General features: G+C 45.1%; 1 protein-coding gene across 4 annotated transcripts in view; it reads right to left on the bottom strand.

Moving 5' to 3' along the window:
- GRIN2C (glutamate ionotropic receptor NMDA type subunit 2C) overlaps nt 1-23,123 on the bottom strand; it is an 853,359-nt gene that overhangs the window by 173,503 nt on the left and 656,733 nt on the right. For all 4 annotated transcript variants that reach the window (XM_069654855.1, XM_069654858.1, XM_069654856.1 and 1 more), the window contains one exon: nt 22,378-22,531. In XM_069654855.1, coding sequence (XP_069510956.1) covers nt 22,378-22,531 — 154 coding nt within the window. The remainder of the gene's footprint in view (nt 1-22,377; nt 22,532-23,123) is intronic.

The raw sequence follows: 23,123 nt of genomic DNA, 5'->3' as shown, positions 1-23,123 counted from the left end.
AACAACTAGATGATGTATCCCACAAGAGACTGAGTGGGTTAGGGATGATGCCATATAAAGAAATGGCAACTGCCTGGCTCAAGGAGCGAGAGCTACATCTGCCAGAACCATAAATACCATGTGATGCTGTCTGAGTTCAAATCTGAATCCACTCGTGGAGAGAAACCCTTTAAAGAAATGTGTGAAAGGATTAGATGGACAGCACACATTGAATGACTGCAACCATTCAATTGGTAGCTGAGAAAACCCATTTTTTCTATTGAACCCGGGAGTCAGCCTATTTACATTGTTCGAAAGCACAGCAGAAGATGACCACTCACATAGGAATCACAACGAAGCTCCGCTGCTCCTTCTGTTCTGCCAAGAGCTGTTCAGATGGCAAACTTCTGCTGGTATCCAGCTTCTTCCATCTTCCCCCATGAAGAGAGAGCTAAGGAGCCATGAATCCCTCCTCTTGCCCAGTGAGAGGGAGGGGGTCAGTTGCAAGTTCTCAAGAACCCCATCCTTTCAGGACAGCCCTCCTGCTCATCATTGCATGAAACCAACATAAAGGGGCGAAAGCAATGGACACGAGAGGCCTTTAGTTGCCTCCCAAGCAAGAAGAGGCCGAAATGTATTTATTTATTTAATAGTTTTTTATAACCTGCCTAATACCATACCTTAGTTCGGTTTCTAAGCGCAGATCCAGGATTCAAACCTCTGTTTCTCTGCATGGTCTTGCTTTGAAGACCAGCGCATTGCCCCTGTGCTATCGTTCAGGAACTGGAAAGTAACAAGCTGCAACAATGACATCTTTCTAGACTCCAACCTGAAGCTACTACCCACTGAGGCTCTCCACTCTGGCAATGATCAATGCATTCCTTACTTAGGGCATCTAACTCAAAATCCAGGAAAAAAAATAATCTTTCCTGTGTACAAGGAAACAATGATGGACCCTGATGAACTCAGCAACTACCCACTGTTATCACCCGCCACATCCAGACCTGGCTGAACCTTGTTGGTTTAATCCTGCCGCTGACACTCTACACTAGGTCTCTGGGATTACACGCAGATAGCTAATTCTACTTCAAAAACGCATAGAGAAGAAAACTAAGCATGCTATCAAGCAGTGGTGGCTGGTGGATTTTTGAACTGGAGCGGTATAAATATGCACTTAACATGTATGAGTGACTGGGTGTATCGAGGAAGCCCGAACCAAAAAAGGGCGGTTCTCAGGAAAGTGGGGGGAGGCATTTGGCAAGTAAAACATATCAAATACCATGCCATGATAAGAAAGTAAATGTACTCTTACACCATGGGCCAGGCTAGCCAGGTAATAACACGTTTCATGTTTGCTTTAGGCATGATCCCATTTTAATTGCCATTAAACATATAGTGTATGCAGACTGACAGTAGTAGTGCCAGTCTCCATATACTTTCTTATTGTGGCATGGCATTCTTTACTTGGCATTTAGGGTAATGGAAACATGAAGTGTTATTATGTGGCTACGCTGGCCTACATTCAATGTTTTTGGTAGAGGGTCTTCAATAGAAATGCACAATCTCGCAAAGAAGAAATGTTGCATTTTATAAATCAAGATGATTATAGTTTGAAATAGAATAAACAATTATAACTAATTCAACAGTAACACCAAAAGGAAAGCCCTCCCTGGGTGTTCTCGAACCACCAAACATTTAGTTATCAGCTGTAGCAGTAACCGATTGCACACAGAAACTGCTTGTAAAACTCGTTCAGACATGGCTACAATATGAATTGGAGCAACATCTCCACTGTGTTATTGTATTAGTATAGTGAATACATGACACAAAACACCCGATGCCCCCCAACCAGCACTGAAGTGTAGTGCTTTGCCAGTCACTATCTAAAGTTAGTCCTACCTTTATGTTGGTTGCACTGTCCCGTTTTTTTATTTTGAAAATCTGGTCCCCCTACGAAAGTGAGGCATGACATCCAAGACTAATCATTCTCATGAATGCCAGCTGTTTATGTCCCAGGGAAATTCTAAAGAGAAGAGCTTATTTGTATTTATGTGGGTTTATACAGCACTTTCACCAGAGCGCTATACATTTAGGTGAAGAAGGCCTACAAAATCAAGCAATGACGATAAAGTGCAAATTAACGGCAAAAACAGGAATTTATCATCAATTATTAGAAAGGACAGAGAGAAAATGGGCTTTAAAACACCAAGTAAAAAATTAATGGCGAGAAGGTGATGATCGAATAAACAAAGGCAAAGTGGCCCAGTGCTTATGGGCGAAAATAAAAAAGTAACACAATGATTTCGGGCAGAGGAAGAGAGCAAAAGAGGAAAGCAGTACAGGTGGAGGCAGAGGGGCAGGTATGGTAGTGGCAGGGAAAAAGTGGGTGCACAGCCTCTGCCGATGGCAAAGAGACAGAAATGATGGATAGAAGAGAGTTAGGGAAGGAGAAGGAGTAGAGTGTCAAGCGAGAAGTGCTGGAAAGTGCTGCTTTGCTGCAGTGGACTCTACTCCTTGTGGACATGCTACTCGTGAAATATACTGCTGAAAATTGCTTGGTTTTGTAGTATTTTACTACTTTGAACTACAACTCCCGCCCCCAACATCAGTGTCACCATAAGAGTAGGCACACGCGCGCATGCGAGAAGTGCCGGAAAGTGCCGCTTTGCTGCTGTGCACTCTACTCCCTGTGGGCACGCTACTCGTGAAATATACTGTTGGTACGAGTATATTGTTAGAACTTACTGACAAGAACTTCTGAATTAATATAACATCTTAACAGTGTATTCTTTTAATTGTTTATAGAAAATGATTTCGTTTTGTAGTGTTTTAATACTTTGAGCTACAAGTCCAGCCCCCAACATCAGCGTCACCATAAGAGTAGGCACACGCGTGCAACCGAGAAGTGCCGGGAAGTGCCGCTTTGCTGGTTAGCTGCGAAGCCAGCAGCGATCGACACAGCACCCTCAACATTGGAGTTTGACTGATTTGGGTCACATATCATAATTGTTTTCAACTACCCTGTAAAGGTACCAGTTTGTTTCCTTGTGCAGGTGCCAAATATGACTTTCTTACGTGTATGTACAAAAGTCTGTCTACACTGAAGTCGGGAATGCCGGCTCAAGTAGAAATCACCAAAGCCTCAGTGCTTCTTAAAGTCACCCCGCCCAAACATTGTACGAAGTGGCATGATAAATTGTAGGACGAGATAAGAGCAGAAAGAGGAATAGGTTAGGAGTAAAACAACAAAAGGCAGGCGAGAAGTGGACGAGAAGAGGAGGTATGTCCAGCCCAAGAACCAGAGTAAGAGCGGGCAGACAGATAGGAGTGAAACCACTGGAGGACAGAGCCAGGCAATCCAGGGAAGTGAGTGAGGACAGAAGAATAGAAGGAGCAACTGTACCAAAAGCTGTGGATAGGGCAAGTAGAATCAGTATGGGTATGTGCAAGCGTATCTCCGTTTGGAGGGCAATATGCTTGTTGGTACTCTTGGCACTTTGCAAAGATCTTATAGAAAGTGGTTGCCTGGGAGTACTCGAGGTTTGTTAACGATTGCTGCCCAAAAGAGAGACATAAAAAAGAAAGTGTTTGAGCTCTGGAATGAGCAAAATATAACTAATGTTGCCTCCAAGTCAAACAGTGGTCCATATCTAGAAGAGTATTTAACCAGAATTACGCCTCCAAAAATATACGGTGGCATATCCAAGCACTGGCACTTTGCGCATCTATCTTTTAATGAAATTTAATATGACAAATGCATTGGCAACCAAAGGTGATATACTTGGTATCCCACAGGAAATGAGGAAATGTCATTTATGTGGTAACGCTGTTTATGAGTCACTTTACCACCTAATAATGAATTATGAAAGCTTGACGACGATGAGAACCAAATCTTTTAAATCTTTTAATAATGCAATCGATATGATGGATACAACTGAACTATGGTTGTCTTTTATGCGTGGTAACGACACCAACATAAAATATGACTTTGTAATATTTTATTTAAAATTGTGGCGATTTTAAAATGTATTGAATGATGAATTTTAATGTGTATTGGATGATACATTTTAGAATTGTATTGTTTTAGCTGTTGTATTGATGACCTGCAAATGCTGTATTGTCTTTGTGTTATACAAAGCCTTTCGGCTAGAAGTATATCTAACCAATAAATAAATAAATAAAGAATCAGTATAGAAGAAAGGTTGGTGTGTTGGGCGCAGAGGAGAGCATTAGAAATGTGAAGTAGAGCAGTCCCCATCAAGTGAAAAGTCAGAAGAGAGACTGCGGGGCAGGAAGGAAGGAGTGAAGCAGATCCAGGAAGGAAGAGACCCAGAATAAACAGCAGGCTCCAGTAGCTTAGAAAGAAAGGGAAGGAGAGAAATATGGTGCCAGTCTCCAGGAGAGTGGAGCTTAGGGTAGGTTTAGGTTTTTTAAGTGTGAGGAAAACCACAGCATATGTAAAAAAAGACAGAAAGCATGAAGTGGACAGAGAAATTCTGAGAAGGCAGCTGCGATAAGAGATAAGCTGAGGATACATTCGGAGGAGGAGAGATTCTGGGAGTGGATCAGGAAGAGAGGCTGTGGGGTGAGCTCGGGTTAGGAGAGAAGCAATATCAGAGATGGTAAGTGGGGAATATGATGATAGAGAGAAGGAAGACTGGGAAGAGGAGAAATACATAGCATCCTTTATAAGATCGAGGAGCAGCTCGGGCAAAGATGAAGGCCCCCTGTGCGGCATTTCTTCTTGATATGTACTATGACCCTTAAACTGAGATGTTTTTACTTGACACCAATCCTTAGATTGACGGGGTTTCACACAGATAGCGAAGCCATGCATTTTGTCATATACTCTATGGCACTGCATGTAGTTTTTGCAACTGCACGTTATCTACACAGAGCATGGATGCTAGGACAAAAGGGGCCTTAGACTTGACAGGCTCCATATGTGCGGTCATGGAAGGTGCAACGATGCACTCACTTATAGACCGCCACTGTGCTATTAAGGCGGTACCTTTCTTGCGAGGTTGCTGCAGGCTTCCCTTGCGTATCCTTGCACATCTTGCGTATCTGTTTTGTATTCATGTTTTTTGTTCTGTCGAAATGTTGTACCAAACCCTGTAATGGGCCACGGCTTTTATATCTTATACTTCAGCTGGAAATTGAAAAGAAGTGAGCTTGATTTATGTGTTTTGCTCTGGAATTAAAGGTGCTATACCAAATAAAAGTTGTTTGACTGACTGAAATAAATTGGTGGAAAGTGAAGGAGGAACGCAGGTAGGAAAACCCTTGAATGGAAATAATCAGAGAAGCCAGAGGAGGAGAGAGGAGAAAAGCAAGATGCGTCAGGAAGATGTGGAGAGAGGATAATGTTGAGGAGTTGGAATAAATGATGAGGGTGATGTGAAAGAGAGATGGTGAACTCACAGAAGTAGCTTTTACCTCCAAAGGACCTCATGGCCTCTTTGGAATCAGAGCAAGCGCATTCAAGGCGCTCACAATGGCAATAGTCATTCTGTCAGTTCCAGAATAAGACAGATTTCACTCTAGGAGTGCTTCTCAGTCCTCAAAACATAGAGATTTGGAAAAAACACAGGAAATAGAACAAAAAGACCAATGACTCTATTCAGGATTCTCTAAGCTCACTGATAACTTTAACTAAGGAACAGTAAGCACGCGAGCTACCAACGATGGTGGTGCTCAGGGACTTGGAGTCTTTCCAGCGTGAGTTGTTAGAGATGCTTCAACAGCTAACAGCGCCCATTCCCACCATACCTCTTGAACAGTGCGGATCTGGAGAATCAGCGCCACAGGAATCTGTGGTGCTCCTGGTGTCAGACAACACCACTGAATGGACGGAATAGCCTATTGCTCTGGTTGTGGACCTGTTTAGCAGAGATAACTCAACCGGCCCCATGGAGTTGAGAGCGGTACCAGAGGTTGTTGAACTGGCACCAAGAAAGGTATCTCACCGGAGTGAAGCTGGAGGCTGATGGACCTTGGTGTGGCAGATGCAAAGAAGGCATGTAGAAAGGTGGATGCCCTGCTGGATGGGGGTAAAGATGTTATTTTGAGGACGGGTCACAAGTGGTTGATAAGGTTGCCAGGGAACTCTGAGATGCCAGTGGTCTAGATACCTCGCCTTAGGTGTCCTCAATGAAAGGTAATGATTGTCCTAACACAGACTTTTTCCTCTATATGAGACAGGTGCTCTAAGCTTTGTACATTATGTTTTGGATTCTGCAGATGTGATATGATATGATTTGATGTGGCATCAAGGCGCGACAAGACAAGAAGGGAGAAACAAGGGAGGGCAAAATAACAATGTCACTAGGCCTACGTTCATTCAGATCGTGTTAGGAAGAGGGAAAGGGAGAAGTGCCAGGGGGGAGAGGAAAGGGGAAGTGCAGTTAACTCACAAGTGCAGCCAGCGGGTGGCTCATAAGTGCAGAGAGAAGGGACTGTAGGGTTGCAGATACAGACCCTTAAGTGCTGGGGATCCCTGAGGCAGTGCAAGGTCAACTGGGCATACAGGAACTGGGTCTTGAGTTCAGAGGGTGACCAAGTGACCAGTGCGCGGAGCAGTCAGGTGCATCAGCAGGGGAGAGAACGAGAGAAAGCATAAGCAAAAAGGAAGGTCTCGAGTTGCTTCCGGAACTGAAGGTGGTTCTGCTCAAGTTTGAGAGAGGCATGGAGGCTGTTCCAGAGAGAGGCCCCAGCCGAGTAGATAGATCTGCCCCCAACTCTCTGCTTGGAGAAGTTTCTGACCCTCAGAGAATTGGAGGTCTATGAGCGGAGATATTTTTGACTAGAAAGTTGAAGGTAGAGCGGTACCAGACCCCAGAAAGCCTTGTGGACGATGCAGAGGGTCTTGAACTTGATCCTTGCAGCCACAGGGAGCCAGTGAAGACATTTCAGAGTTGGAGAGATATGATCCCTGGGCTTGAGGCCAAGGGCAAGTCTTGCAGTCCTGTTCTGGAAAAGTTGTAAAGGTTGAAGAGTAGAGGTAGGAAGATTTAGAACAAGCCTGTAGTGTTCAGAGATCAGAGTGAAAAAGATAAACTGACTGATGTGGTACACAAGGGGCCTAAAGAGATCTAGCCGATTCTCATGTTTGGAGAGTGCTTTAAGAACCCATATATGAACTTTTGTAGAACCCAATGTCTGTCCCATTCCTCAATCAGAATATTCTAAGGAAGTGCAGTGGAAGGAGACCTTTCATACTTATTTGACCATCCAATTACTGATTTGGTGGTTCAGGTTGCAAACTCCAGGGGGCACCGCAATGGCTTAGAAGAATAGGAAGTCAAAGCCGGTCAATGCCACTGCCAAAAAGCTGTTTACCTCATGGCCATTGGCCTTATATTTCATTCATGCAGAAACCACCAAGGGTCATTATCAGTTTACCTTGTCGTAGGTCGTGGAGGTGTTCATCGATCACTTGTCTGTGTAACAGTGAGTTCATAAAAGAGGTATTGGAAGATGGATTTAGTTTAGTTTAGTTTGGTTTAGTTTAGTTTAGTTTAGTTTAGTTTAGTTTAGTTTATTTATTTGTAATGCGCACCGAACCCTGGGGTAACTGGGAGCAAAGTAAAAGCAAGTTACAGACAAATAAAAGGAATAAGACAAAAACGTGCAGGTCGACTATTGGTTACAGGGTAGTCGAATTGCAGAATAAATACAAGTGAGCATGTGGGAGAGACGCTGGATGTTACAGATTGGACATCAGTGCCGCTCATACAGTACTTACAAATGGTAATGCAGGGTAATTACACTAAGTACAGTGTTTACAAGTGTTAATGCAGGGTAATTGCACAGCTGCATAGGTGTTGAATCTGTTAGTGTTTCTTATCGAAGAGCCAACTCTTTACTTTGGCTCTAAAGGTCCAGAAAGACAGTTCCATTCTGATGGTGAGAGGGAGGGAGTTCCAAGATTTAGCAGCCAGTACAGGGAAACTAGCTCCTACCGCTCTTTTCAGTTTGCACCTTGGAATAGTGAGGCAATGCGAGTATTTAGATCAGGTAGGTCTGGTTGATGGTGTTTGGAGAATTTGTCCGACAAGTACTTAGGGACTGAGTTAGACAGATATATGTGGGTAATGACTAATGTACGGAGAGAGATTCTGTCGCGCATCGGGAGCCAGTGGGCATCCTGTCTAAAACTAGTGATGTGGTTGGATCTAGGCATGTTTGGCGCAGATCTTAATGCGTTATTTTGTAAGACCTGAACCCTGTTGAGTTTCTGTTCAGAGGATCCTAAGAACAAGGTGTTGCAATAATCGATCTTGGATAGTACTAAGGCCCTGGCAAGCATGATGCAGCTGTTGGGTGACAGAAATGCTTTACATGCGTTAATGAGCTTGTTAGTGTAGGCAGTAGTAGAGGTGGTTGCGCTCACTTGTTTCTTGAGTGAGATTTCCTCAGCAACTTTAATCGAGTTCCCATCAATGTTGAAGGACATATAACGAGGGTCTAGGTTGCTAAGACGTATTTGGGATCCGATGATCAGGAGCTCCGTCTTCTCGTCATTGAGACAGAGGCTATGGTTGGCCATCCATGCCTGAATCTCCAGGTATATGTCATTAATCAGTTTAGAGTTGTCATTATAGCAACCTGTCAATGTAATGAGAACTTGGTTGTCATCAGCGTAGTTCCTGTAGGTGACACCCAAGTTGTCAAGGTGGTCGAAGAGGATCTTAGTGAAGATATTGTAAAGCGTTGGCGAGACACAAAAGCATTGCTGGATGCTGCAGTGGATAGGGTCAGCTGAGGCTATGGCGTCTTGGCACATAATCGAGGCAGAGGCATAGCCAGGATCATATAATAAATGGGGCCTGAAGAAAATGTAGTTGGGCCCAATGCAGTGACATTATTATCTGTAAATGCCACACAGCGCTGCTGAGTGGGCATTTGCATATTTTGGGTGGGCCTTGCCCGCTTAGGCCCTACCCTGTCTACGCCTCAGAATTGAGGCTGGCTTGGACATCAGACCCAGTGCCTAGGGGGGTGATGATGACCTCTGCAAGGTTTTGATGCCATGACTGGCTGCTTCTCTTGGGTTTCTTGCATGATACTGATATGCAGGCAAAGATCATGAATATGCCATCTCCACTGGACACAAATTTTGGGGGCGAGGTTAACCACACTATTGAAAAACCGAACGATTCCAGACAGACAGCCCACATCCTGGGCTTATCTGCTACTCTAAAACCATTCTTCAATACTGGGTTATGTCGGGCATGCCGAACAAGCTGTATTTTGGCAGAGGCAATTCAATAAGGGAGCAGTCCTTCAGCAAACCTTCAAGGGGCAAGGGCCAGAAGAAGGCACCAGACCATGGAAGTAGGGAAGTCACTTTAGTGTGGTACACTGGATCTCACATACGATCCTGTCCCTTGCCATTAAATGCTGGTCTTCCACTGCACCAGGCTACCTGAATAAACACGTTTTTGTTGATCTTCCAGCCTGTTATCTACACTCGGGCGGCTCTCACAAATTCAAACAACCCCGCTTTAGGCTAGCAAAATTTGGGGGTTGTAGGTTCCCGATGAGGGCACCTAGAGAATGGAACTCTCTCCCTCTTACAATACGGACCATTGATACACTTTCAGGATAAAAAAAAGCTCTGAAAACCTACCTCTTCGGGCTTACTATGGGATAGTGCTCATTCCTTTGACCTTTACTGCTTCCCACCCACTCTCTATGACCTGACCTGGATTGTCCATTGACTATTTCTGCATCAGTTCTTCCCTTGCATAGTTCTGTCTTGTTTTGTCTGTCTTGTTCTTTAGTTCACTCTTGCTTATGTCCTGAGGCCCATAGGCATGTGGCACCATACAATAAACGAATAAATAAATAAACAAATAGTGTTTCTTCACTTCACAAAATGCTTGTAGGGGATAGGCTGAGGGACTTTGTCGAGCAATGGAAGCCTTTGACCATGAAGAAGTGGGTCTTGCAGATAGTGCAAAAAGGTTTCGGCCTCCCCATCTTGATGTTTTCCCCAAGCAATTCTTCACAATGAAAACCTCAAGAGCTTTACCAAGCAGAGCTCCTCTTTGAAGTCAAACAAAAGGTCCAACAAGGGGCTATAGAAAAATGTCCCAATAGAGAGCACATATCATGTTTACACTAGATATTTTCTAATGCCCAAAAGGGATCCAGGGAAGTTGAGGACCATTATAGGCCTATGAGTACAAGACCTAAATAAATATATGCAAAAAGGCAAACTCAAGATGCTGAAATTGTCCCAGGTTTTGAGTGCCCAGGGCCACGGTGATGGCATGGTGTCTCTGGAACTCCAGGGTGCTTTTATCCATGTGCCCATTCTGCTAGTGCACAGAAGGTTCCCACAGTTCATATTCAAGGGACACCACCCACAGTTCACTGTACTGCCCTTTGAGTTAACATGGGCACAAGGGTCTTCATGAAATTGATGGCTATAATGGATGTTTGGCCGGTGAAATCTGCCATTACGGTACTTGTCGCACTTCAACTGACTATGGGACTGTTACATATAACTGGATTTCCAATGAATTTGACCCCCTAACATGCAACTGCAGTTCATCAGGGCAGTGGCTGACACAACATGAAGGAGGGCCTCCACACTTCCTGAGAGTTTTCAGGCCATCAGGATATTCTTGGGCATCTTTAAGATGGGTGTTAGGCGCGCAGCGCTGATGCTCCTGGGGCTGCCGTGATTGACAGCCTTGTACTTGCTACTCGTTAGTCAGGCACGGCTTCACACGAGGAGCCTCCATAGGGAGCTCAGATTCAGTTGGAACCAGTTGACTGGTTTCCTGGAGGAAGAATGATCAGTGAGTGCTGGTGGGTTCAGGATATGCGTTGGTGGCAAAGGAAGGTGAAAGTCATGGTGAGTGAACCCTTTGTACTTAGTTTTTCATGCACCATTCATTTTGGATGCTTCCTTGATGGACGTGGGGGGAGGGAGGGGTATATCATGATGACCTGGAAGTATGGGGGAGCTGGGCAGAGAGATAGATGAGGATTCACACAAGGATGTTGGAGTTAAGAGCCACCTGTCTTCCTCTGAGGTCCTTCCAGTAGCAGCTGCTACGGAAGAATGGGATGTTCTTAACAGACATGACCACGGTACATTATGTAAGCAAGTGTGATGGAGTGGGTTCCCAGCGGATGTGCAGGGAGGCCCAGACTCTGATTGTGGTAATCGCCACGAACATTTCAGTTCAGATTTTCCATCTTCCTGGGCAGAGAAAAGTGTAGGGAAATATTCAGCAAGATGTCTGTTTCACAACCAGTTGTCTCTGACCTAATCAATGGAGGACCATGTCTTTCAGATGTGTGGCTAATAACTGGAGTACCAGCTTGCAACTCATGCAGACAGGAAGTGCCATTTGGTCTGCTTCAGAGTGCTGCAGAGTAAGGCAAAACTGGGCAATGCCCTGCTGGTCCTGTGGAATTTCACAAGCATGTACGGGTACTCTCAGATACCCATGCCAGTGATGGTCCTGAGAATGATTAGGCATTACGGGAGGACAATGATCTTAGAGGCTCTGAAGTGGCCATGTAGAGTCTGGTACACAACTTGTACAATCTGATCAATGGGGGGTGTGGTTGAATCCCAGCATTTACCAGGCCATTTGACTCGAGAAGCGGGCAGAGTCTTCCATTTGGACCTGAGTAGCCTTCAGCTGCAAGCTTGAATCCTGAGCGCCACTGGTTCCAGAGCCATGGCTTGTCTGAATAAGTGCTGGACCACATGGTTTGCGACAGGGGACACAACATGTTGGTGTTGTATTGATACAGATGGTTGTGTTTCTGCAGATGGTGCGATCAGCAGAAAATTTACCCCATCTCTGCTTCAGTGGGTAGAGCACTAAACTTATCATTGTCTGTGGCCAAGAAAGGTTTTCAGGTGTCTACCATGATGGTACATTGGCGCGCTATCCATTTTCATACAAAAACCTGATCAGGATTATTTCTCTGAAATATGGATTGTAATGCAAAGTGGGACCTTCATTTTACCTTAAAGCAACTGATGGCCCATGAACAATTGCGATAATGAAAATGAAGTCCTTACCTTAGACACTGCTTTCCTGGTGGCCATTACATTGGGAGGACGATTGAATGATCTACAGGCCTTTCTGGCTGATAGGCCTTAGATGATTTTTGTAAAAGACAAGATGAGGCTTCAGGTGAAGCCCTCACTCCTTCCTTAAGTCATGAGTGAGTTTTCTCATTGACCGGTCCATACAGCTTTAGGCATTCTTTTCTCCTCCTCTCCCTTCCAAGGAAGAGGAAAGTTTGCACTACATAGCTCAGTCAGATGAATATCAGATGGACAGAGAGCTTGTTGTGATTAATGGTCATTTCTGCCAGGGGGGATGAGGAGGGTGGCTGTGACCAAGCAGACCATCTCAGGTGGATAGTTTCATGGGAGGCAGGGCACAAAACCCTACTGAAAGTCATGCAGCTTTCACCACTATCATGAAGGGGTTCCCAGTTCAGGAACCCTGGAGGATGGCAACATGGTCGACTCTTCAATAGTTCTGAAAATCATTGCTGCCTGGACTTGCATGCAAGCACAAGGGCCTTGCCTGTTAGGCCTGGAGTGCAGCGCATCTTTGAGTAAGGGCTCTGTCTATTTGTCCTGATACCTGTTAGGCCCCTTGTTCCTTAAATGTTTTAGTTGGCATTGCTGGGATAATCATGTGGAGATGTAGCAGTGACCATTAGAAGAACACCTCTCATACCTTGCGGGTAGCGTTAGTTCTGATGGATAGGATTTCTCCTCTGCACATTTATCATCTCTTCGGCCTACACCCCTCAGTCTTCTCAGAATGATCCCAGGCCTCCCTTGGCAGGATTTCTCCCCGGGACTGTGGAGCGCAGGGCGGGGGACACCATCACTTCTGGCAGAATCCGCAAGATGTGCACTCTCTGCGCTGTGATCAGGTGGCCAAGGAGCACCATGAAGCATGATTCAAAATGTTTCAGAGGTCCAAGCCTGGAGGCTAGACATTTCAGACCCCCTAGAATACTACGCTATGAATTGTAATATTTTTCAGCATAAGAAAGGAATTTTTGCAGCACAAAACTTTATTTTTGATGCATTTTTGTGACACATGTTTTATTGACTGGGTACAAAAAATAGGCAGTGTCTGTGAGGCTTCAAGAGAGACAGGATGCCATTATTCGCATCTTTTGTATGATGCCTACTCTATTAATTGAATAGGAAGAGTTCCAGATGTCCCAGGCGCATGACAGAACTGTATTTGTTCTACTTTTTTGTTTGGAGGGTGTCCATTTTTTTATTATTAACTGTATAGATCGCTGTCACTTGTAATGGTGCAAATATTCACCTCGCACATTCTCCAGTCCACCAGTCACACACACCTCTCACACTCACCAACATCCTCCACACTCACAAATTCCCCATCACTACCAAACCTCTCACTCTCCTATGTATGCACATACACGGTAGCCCTGTAAAACTGCCAAGTCACTACTGGCCCTCCGTAGTGTCGGCCACACCTTATGCTCTCCAGTTCCTCTCACAGGCTCCAATCCTTTATTCTTTCTCACTATCTCCCACCCCCAATGTTCTTCATTTAGTTTTCCCTCCATAGACACCTATGGAACCCCCAACTTTGGCATGATAAGTGAACACATAGAGTAAGATACTAATAAAACAGATCGATAAGATGAAATATACAGAATATTAACATGTAACCTTTAAACAGTGAAATCTTATGCAGCGTCCGCCTTTAAGAACATTTTTAAGCCAGTCAAGCCCCTCGAGCTGCAACTGACTGCACCACTGACTGTTGTCATGCTGCAGTCGCTAATGTCGTCCAAGACGCTTCGATCAGTGCTTCAGACCCGCCAACCCACACCGAGACAATGATTCCTGACCCCCAGCCACCCTGTAGACCAGCCAGCAGCCGTCTGACCATCCTCGCTCGCTGAACTGCCTGCTGCCTGATACCTGGAGCTGTCTGCTCTCTTGAACTCTTTCGCGGAAGCTGCAAAGCGCCCTGAAACCGACTCAACCATGTTGAGCACCAAGAAATTGTACAAGCACAAGGTACATTGTGGTTCTGTCCCCCTGGTCCTTCTCCGAAGCCCCCTAATGCCATTCTACGACCCATTGCTCCCTTAGTGTTGAAACCAAGTATCCTTGAACCATTGCGATTAATTACTTTACCGACTACCCGCCTGTCAGTATCCAGAGTGCATCCCTTTTCCTTCATGAAACTGTCTGTCCTCTCCAATCCTTTAAAGGGTGGGTTGTATTTTGTAGTGTCCTAGAATTGTCTTTTGTGATAATAATAAAGTAGATATTTTAATACAAACTTGACTGGACAGTCCCTTTTATCATTGGGTAATAATTGTATCTTCTCTACGTTGCGACTAACCTACGATCCTCGACCATGCAGAGATAAACCTGCCGTTCCATCCACGTTACCAAAATTGGATAAGACGGTTTGTAATTTGCTTTTGTTTCCATTCTGTTCAGATCCCTTCTGGTGTACTTGAGGTGTGGGGCTGATTGATGGTTTAGAAACCGATATTCATCCCTGGACCACTAGTTCCCCAGAAGTTGATTCATCATACCTGAATCTTATCTCATCTAAACTGTCTAAAAAGTACTGTTGGTGCTCTTTATTTGCATTTTATTTTCATTGCAAATAGTGTATTTCAAGGCCTAATAAATAATTTTGTTTTTACATACTAACTGGAATTATGCTCTTTCCCTCTTCCCCTCAGTCTTTCCTCATTTTCCAGTCCCTCCGTTTCCACAGTCTCTTCATATCTGGCCCATCCCTGGCTCTCAGGCCCATTGCTCCCTCTTTGGCCCATCGCCCCTTCTCTGGCCGATCACACCCTCAGGTCCATTGCTCGCTCTATGGCTGATCGCTCCCTCTCTGGCCCATTGCCCCTTCTCTGGCTCATTGCCCCTTCTCTGACCCATCACCGCTTCTGTGACCCATCGTCCCTTCTCTGGCCCATCGCTCGCTCCCTGGCCCATCACTCGCTCTCAGGTTCATTGCACCTTTTCTGGCCCAATCACCCCTTCTCTGGCCCATCGCTCGCTCCCTGGCCACTCGCCTGCTCTCAGGCCCATTGCTTCGCTCTGGCCAATCTCCTGCTAACTGGCCCATCGCTCCCTTTCTTCCCGGTATCTCCTTTAATGTAGGGGCTCTCCATCGAAATCCAGGTTCTCCATCTCTTCCGGGAATATTGTTCTTCAGTACTCTGTTCTTCTTCAGAATTTGATCATCCCAACCTCCCTATTATTTTCCTTGTTCTTAGCCAACAAAGTATGTGGGACTTTAAAAGAAAATGCAGATTTTGCATTTGTTTCAAAAATAGACTTTTTCGCAGGGGCGTGCGGGATCTGATTTCAAAGATAGCAAATCTACAGAGGAGACATTTTATCCATCAGAACCAGCCAACATTACCCGTACGGTACGCAACTTGTTTATTGCTTGTACCCAGTCAATGTATTGTGATACCTCTTGCCTTCTGGCCAACATTGCAAATTCTGACTGATGACCTTATTCCTAATCATGTCTGATGGCTGGTGTAGTATCCTGGATTTTATGTTGATTGATTGATTGATATTTTATTTCTATCGCACTCGTACACAAGTGTTTCAGAGCATGACAAGGCAAGGGAGGGGAACAGGGGAGAACAGAACAGTGATCTTACTGGGCCCAGTGACATTGAGAACGTGCAAGTGCATGGGAGAGGGGGAGGGGAAAAGTGCATGGAAGGAGGGAGAAGTGGAAAGTGTGAAGCAGAGGAGAAACAGATAAATAATAATAAATAATAAAGACAACAAACAGTGATAATGCAGCCAGCAATTTGCAAGTGCTAGTTTTAAGGCATCAGGCAGGGTAGGTCTGATAAGTGCAGGAAGACAAAGGGGGGGATGTATGGGTACAGATACAGACCCCAGTGCAAGGGGTGGCCCGGAGGCAGTGCGGGAGGGTGGCAGGGTGAGCAGATACTTGGGCCCGAAGGACAGAGGGTGGCCAGGTGCACAGTGCCAAGAGAGAACAGATCAGCAGGGGGGAGGGGGAGCGAAGGCAGAAGAAAAGAGGAAAGTCTTGAGGTGCTTCCGGAACCGGAGATGGTTCTCCTCAAGTTTTAGAGTGGCAGGGAGGCTATTCCAGAGGGAGGCCCCAGCCGAAGACAGAGATCTACCCCCAGCTCGTTTCTTTGAAAAACGACTGACCCTGAGGGAGTTGGAGGTAGAGGAGTGAAGAGCTCGAGAGGGGAGGCATTTGCGGAGGGATAGCTGAAGGTATTTTGGACCCAGGCCCAAGAAAGCCTTGTGGACAATGCAGAGGGTTTTGAATTTAATCCTTGCATCTACTGGGAGCCAGTGGAGAGATTTCAGAGCTGGAGAGATACGATCCCAGGGCTTGAGGCCAAGGACAAGTCACGCAGTCCTGTTCTGGATTAGATGCAGAGGGTGGAGAGTAGAGGCAGGTAGATTTAGAAAGAGGCTGTTACAATAGTCCAAGCTAGAGAGAACCAGAGCTTGGGATACCATGAGCTTCTGGGGAAGGAGAGGAAAGGCAGAATACCTCTGAGGAGGTGCAGTCGGAAATCTGACTTTTTAGAGACCTCAGAGATGTGGGCAAAGAAGTCAAAGATAACCCCAAGGTTCTTAGCCTCGCAGGTGGGGGTAGGAGGAGGGCCAAGGGAGGCCGGCCAGAGAGTGAGGGGAAAGGATGGTGAAGGTGTGCCAATGAGGAGGATCTCTGTATCGCTGGCATTCAGACAAAGATCATTGGCGGAACACCAATCTTGAATGGCAGTTAGGCAATCAGAGATGAGAGAGGGAGAGGAGGTGGCAGAGGGCAGCCTGAAAATGAGTTGAGTGTCGTCAGAGTAGCACTAGAAATTTGAGCAGAAAGTGGCAATGCAGTGGGCAAGAGTTGCCAGGTATTGGTTGAAAAGCCAGGCGAGCGGTTAGACCTCTGGGGAACACCACATGTAGAGAGGAAGATAGATGAAAGGAAGGACCCAAGTTGGACCTGGGAGGGTCGATCTGAGAGGAAAGAGGTCAGCCAGGTCAAAGCCTGATCAGTGATACCCAGGTTTTCACAGAGACGGTCGAACAGGATGGTATGATGATTACATGTGTGAGTGCTGTGGCTTTGTGGAATGTTCCTCTGGAGCTCAGAGTGTTGGGGCACCTGAGAGTTCCACATCTTTCAGTTGAGGACTTGGAGCTGGGATCAGGGTGGAGGCCTGTGATCTTCTCTCTTACTTACCACCTGTACTATGCAACATAAGAAGAAATACATCATGTTTCTTTTTCCACTTACCTTGGTCAGCCTGGTTCCTGCTCCTTGTGCATTACTGGCAGGGTACTACACTTTTCTTGCTAATTCTGTCTGAGGTTATTGTTGCTCATTGGGTGGTAGTATTGTGGGCCTTACTGGCTAATGCAGTTTAGGGGAAACACTTCTTAAATTGCAGCAGTAGAGACCCTCTATAACTGCCTTCAAAAGGTCACACTTGCTTGCTCAGTGAACCCATATTTTGTTTTAAATTGGGAAATATTTCAGTGAGCCATGGTTTTTGGTAAATATTTTGTTTGGTGGATGACTTTGCCGAGCTGCTGGTAAGCCTTCGAAATTAAGGTATTTAACTTGTCCGAGATATGAAGTTTGTATACATAATAACCACAGTATGAATGTACCTTGATTCAATTACACCTCATGGAGAGTTGACCTTGACTTCTCTTCCACTTCTATGATTAGGTGAGGCAAGGAAAGCTTGGCAAACCATTTTCTAAGTATAGGAAGGTGCCCTCACATGCAGAGAGGACCTAACATTCAAGCCTCTGTCCACCTAACCTTATGAGCCTACTGAGTTTGTGCCAACAGATAATGTCCCCAAATATTCCACCCACTGCAGAAATGAGCGCACACACTAACACACACCTTTGACTAATATTCACCTATACCACTCATTACTCTGAAATAATTTTCGACCAGTAATTGATTTAAAATTATAAATGATCAGTCCATTAGTAATGATTTAATAATTAATTGTGCATCCTTTGCTTAGGCAAACCTAATTTCCTGATTATTATTTTGAAAAAAAAAGCACTTAACTTCGGAAAATGTCTAACCCAGAATCTGGTACCTGGACCATAAGCAAAAAACACCACTTTATTGTCTGACTTGAGAGTGAAGGGCATTCTATGTCTCCAACAACAAGATATTGTAGTTTTAGACAGATCTGAATTTGCTTACAAGGATGCGTGACTCTGTCCAACATTTTGTCATCCAAGGTTCACAAATCTAGTAGCCCACTCATACTGTCAAGATGTTATGAAGGGCGAGTATCATTTACATGGTACTTACATTTTCTGGTGAGTATGGGGAGGTTTGAAACTTTTATTTCACATTTACTAAAAACAAACTGTTTGCAGTAAATGAGAAATAAAGGTCTCACTGTGCACGACTGGCCTTTGGGTGGCAGCATTTTACCAAATATGAAATATATTTATGGTGTCATACATCATTTTACAGAAATCACTGGTAAACATTTTATCACCATGGGGCAAGTCCATTTCTCTTAGGTCGAGTATGTAAACTAGAGACTCGCCATGCGGACCAATGGGAGTTTTAAGAATTGACCAGGCCTGTCATCCAACAATCATATTGTTATTCATAACCCCTTTTAGCGACTACAAGATTTTTTTTTATCTCTCCTTGTAGCTAATAAGTTCTAATAATTCTAAAACTGGCACTGTGGTCACAGAACCACTTTCATCAACACTATCCAGAGGTCGCCATGAAAAAGAAGTATAGAGAACATTTGGTTACAGGTGAAATACTTTACCAATTGGTAAATAAAAAATGACTAAATACTCCACTTCCCTGATAGATAAAACACTCAAAGTATGGAAAGGTTTCAATTAGACTATGTGTCATTTGCCAGTATCTATATGTTAGTAAACGAAAACTACTTTTAATAAACATGATCCCGTCATTCCAAAATGGTGCTATATTTGCAGAATGTGCCACCACCAACCTATTAATAAACATCAGAGTAAAACGCAGTTGAAAAAGAAATACAAAGAAAATCCAAGCTTGGAAGGCAAATAATACCAGTGGTTAAAAAAAACGGAAGAAATACTCCTCAGCATTCGATAATACTCTTTTCATATTAACTACTGTTAGTGTTAAACCAACATGGTTGCCAACATTCAAATGGAAGTAGATTTATTACAAACATCTGCCACTAGCACAGTATATTTGCTGCATTTACTAAATAAACAAGGTCATAGAAGGTGCCACTGTAGGTTTCAGCCAATTTTGCATCGTGAAACCAGCCCCATTAGATAATAAGTCTTGATTTTTCTTATAATTTCCTTGAGTCCGACACCCCGTGTCTTTATCTTACTTGATCTCTCTTCGGCCTTTGACACGGTCAACCAAGCCATCCTCCTCAACCGTCTCCGTGATAACCTGGGTATCACCGATTAGGCCCTGGCTTGGCTGACATCAATCCTCTCTGATCGACCCTCCTAGGTTCAACTTAGGTCCTTTCTCTCCACTATATCTATCTATACCTGTGGTGCTCCCCAGGGATCTAACCTCTCTCCCTGGCTTTTCAACCAATACCTGGCACTTCTTGCTCACCGCATTGACGCTCTCTGCCCCAACTTTCAGTGTTATGCGGATGACACTCAGCTCATCTTCAGGCTCCCTTCAGCCACCTCTTCTCCTTCCCTCATCTCTGACTGTCTGTCTGCTATCCAGGAGTGGTGTGCCGCCAATGATCTCTGCCTTAATGGCAGTAAGACTGAGATTCTCCTCATCGGCACACCTGCTCCGTCCTTCCGCATCACTCTCTGGCCAGGCCTCTCTTGGCCCTCTGCTTGCTCCCACCTGTGAGGCTAAAACCCTTGGGGTCATCTTCAACTCCACACTCTCCTTCTCTCCTCACATCTCCGATGTCCCTAAGAAGTCACACTACCAGTTGCACCTCCTTAGAGGTATACTTCCTTTCCCGGGAATCTCAATGTCTCTAGAGCTCTGGTTCTCTCTAGGTTTGACTACTGCAACAGCCTCTTTCTACATCTGCCTGCCTCTACTCTCTGCCCTCTGCAACTCATACAAAACAGGACTGTGAGACTTGTCCTTGGCCTCAAGCCAAAGGATCATCTCTCTCCAGGATTTAAATCTCTGCACTGGCTCCCAGTGGCTGTGAGGATTAAGTTTGAAACCCTCTGAATTGTCCACAAGGCCTTCTGGGCTCTGGGGCCTCAATACCTTCAAATCTCTCATCCTAAGTATCTTCCTTCTCGAGCTCTTCGCTCATCTGCCTCCAACTCCCTCAGAGTCAGTCACTTCCACAAGAAATGAGTTGGTGGTAGATCTCTTTCTTCGGCTGGGGTCTCTCTGCAGTCTGGTCTCCCCTTCGAGTCCCCTCCTGAAAGCCCTCTTCATCTACATATGCATCCTCACCCGTCTGATTGGAGACAAGTTCCTCCTCTGTACACCCCACCCAGTCATGAACCAAACCAAAACATCTCCTCCACATCACATGCTGCAGCGATTCCTTCCTCTCACGTGATGGACACGCCTGCCTTCTCCTCCATTGTCGGGAGTCCACTTGAGGTTCTCTCTCCACTGCCTCCATGTGCTTGTCTCTGCCAAGCCTCCTCCAATGGTCCAGCCTTCTTTACCATCCTAAAGCCTCTGCCTCCCCCATCGACTCGAGAATCGGTGGTGCTTTGTGGCCCCGACCCACATACCTTTGCCAACAGCGAACACGAACACGAGGATTCCCTCTCATGAGCAATCATGGTGGAATCTTCTGCCTCCTGCTAGGAGAAAAGTTGCTGCTTCTCCCCTACCCTTAGCCCCTGCCCTCTTCCACTTAACACCCCAGTGTGAGAGGTAACATGCCAGCCAACAGCCACAAAGGCACAGAACATTCCATGCCTGACAGTGAACATGTGATCCTGAGACCTCTGTGAATCAGCACAGCCACAAGTAAACACACAAGGGACCAAACAAGGGAGAAAAAAACAATCCTACAACTACAACCGTCAATCTACAATCACAACCTACAACTACAATGTACAGCTACAACCACTATACTACAATTCAAGGCAATACAAGACATGTCAATACAATACAATGATAGAGTGCACCACAAACACAGGGGAAAGTACATTTATCTGTGATTTTGTGTTATTGGGCAAACAAATTGCTATTTTTTATACGTTAGAAAGGGACACAAAAGCAGATATGAACAAGAGGAAAAGGAAAACTTTGTTCTTTTATATATGAAGGGAAATGAACACAAGGCACTAACACACACGTAAACACTTAGACAAAGGGCAACAGAAAAATGGCTTTAAAAAGATATTACTACACAAAGGATGATCAACAAACACAAAATACTGATCGAAACTGCTCAAACGTTTGCTGAAATGCTTACAAAAACTTCCACACCCCCTCCAAGTGCGAGTATGTTCTGTACCATCTTCCCCCAAAGCCTATAAAAACGCATAAAGTATCAGGACATGACCAATACATTATATAGGGGACAAACTTCATTTAGACGACTTTTGGCCTCTGATTGGATGCTAAACCTCAACAAATCATCGGCGAGGTCCCTCATTGGCTAGTAGAACCTGAAGAATAAACCCATTATTCTTCCCGAGATCCGCAGTTTTGGAGTGGATGATGAGTGGTCGAGACCTGGAAGTCGTGTGAGGTTGTTAGGCAATCGTCAGGGATGTTTCTTTGGTAAAGCAATAGACAGATACCACTGGTCCCTTTTCAGAAAGTTCGTTCTAAACATTTGTAAACAATGACAAATGACCACTAAATACATCTGTTTTTTTATATCACCCATTGCCATGTGTCGTTAAATGAACATGGCTACATTTGGACTTATAAACATGCACCTGATGCACTCTTGGCTAACATCAACTGCAGATGTTGCCAGCTGCAGCCCCAGCCTGGCCAGCTCCTGTTGAGGCATCGAATTGCTTACCACTTAAACACTCTTTCACCAACAAACAGTGGTTTGCGGAACTAAAATCCCCAAAACCAACCCTGCTCTGGCCCCCCTGCTACTTACTTCACCCTGCTGCCTTCCTACCCCCTACCTATGCAGTATCTACCTCTTTCCTCTAGTGATCGCTCCCTCTCTTCTGCAGTTTCTAATTCCCCTCTACTCTCCCTAATTCAACCTTTATCTCTCCTGTAGCTTGTCCCGCTCCTACCCCACCGTGCATCCCTCCTCGCTCACAGACATTCACCCCCTGGTGCTTTCTACCTCTTTATAATCTGTTTAACAATGGTTTTCATAGTCAGTTCTGCCTGTGGCATTTCTATTAAAGCAGTGCAACGAGTTTCAACTCACCCAGGAACGCAGAGGGCGAGACGGTGCCATTGCTCCGGGCCACCATGACGCTAATGCCAGTCTCCACGAAGGGCACTGAGAAGTCCACGATCTCCGAGCGCTCCTCGTTGATGGTGAGGGATCCGATGGCCATGTCCGCGCGCTTGTAGTACACCTCGGGAGGATGAGAAGAGAGGCGGAGGAGTGAGTGCACAAGGATTCCACAGAATCATGGAGTGCAGGAGACTGACGGGTGCAGTGAGCCACCGGTTTCCCCCTCGAATTAAAGTAATGAAGGGATGCAGAATCCCTGGTCATGCAATAAGCCTGGGTGCTCCCTGAAATTCCCCTTGAACTCTTCATTCTTACTGGAATTCGATTACAAAACAATTGGCATTTCAAGGACAACATTAGCAGTTCTTGCCCAGAGTACTTGTGTTCTATCATATCATAGTATAGAGAGCGCCTACAGTTTAGAACCTGCCAGGATGGTATATATATCAGGACAGAAATTGAGATTAGAACAAAGATCTCTGTAACAAGTGCTTAACAGATGGGGCAGTCTCCTGAACCATAGGGGCACTCAAATGTATCAATAGCATCTCAACTTTGGTTAATGACAGTGATCCATATATTGCCCTCAAAATGTCGAAGACTCTAAAGAAGTAAACACGAAAACTGTTTGTCCCTCAGTGAACACCGAGAGCATTACATGATTAATTGAGCTCAGTGTAATATTATTGTCGCAAACAGCCCTGCATCAGGTT

The sequence above is a fragment of the Ambystoma mexicanum genome, chromosome 3q (genome assembly GCF_040938575.1).
Source record: "Ambystoma mexicanum isolate Mex_15411 chromosome 3q, UKY_AmexF1_1, whole genome shotgun sequence".
Lineage (NCBI taxonomy): Eukaryota > Metazoa > Chordata > Amphibia > Caudata > Ambystomatidae > Ambystoma > Ambystoma mexicanum.
The sequence above is the reverse complement of the archived record's forward strand: the minus strand, read 5'-3'. Positions and strand labels throughout refer to the sequence as shown.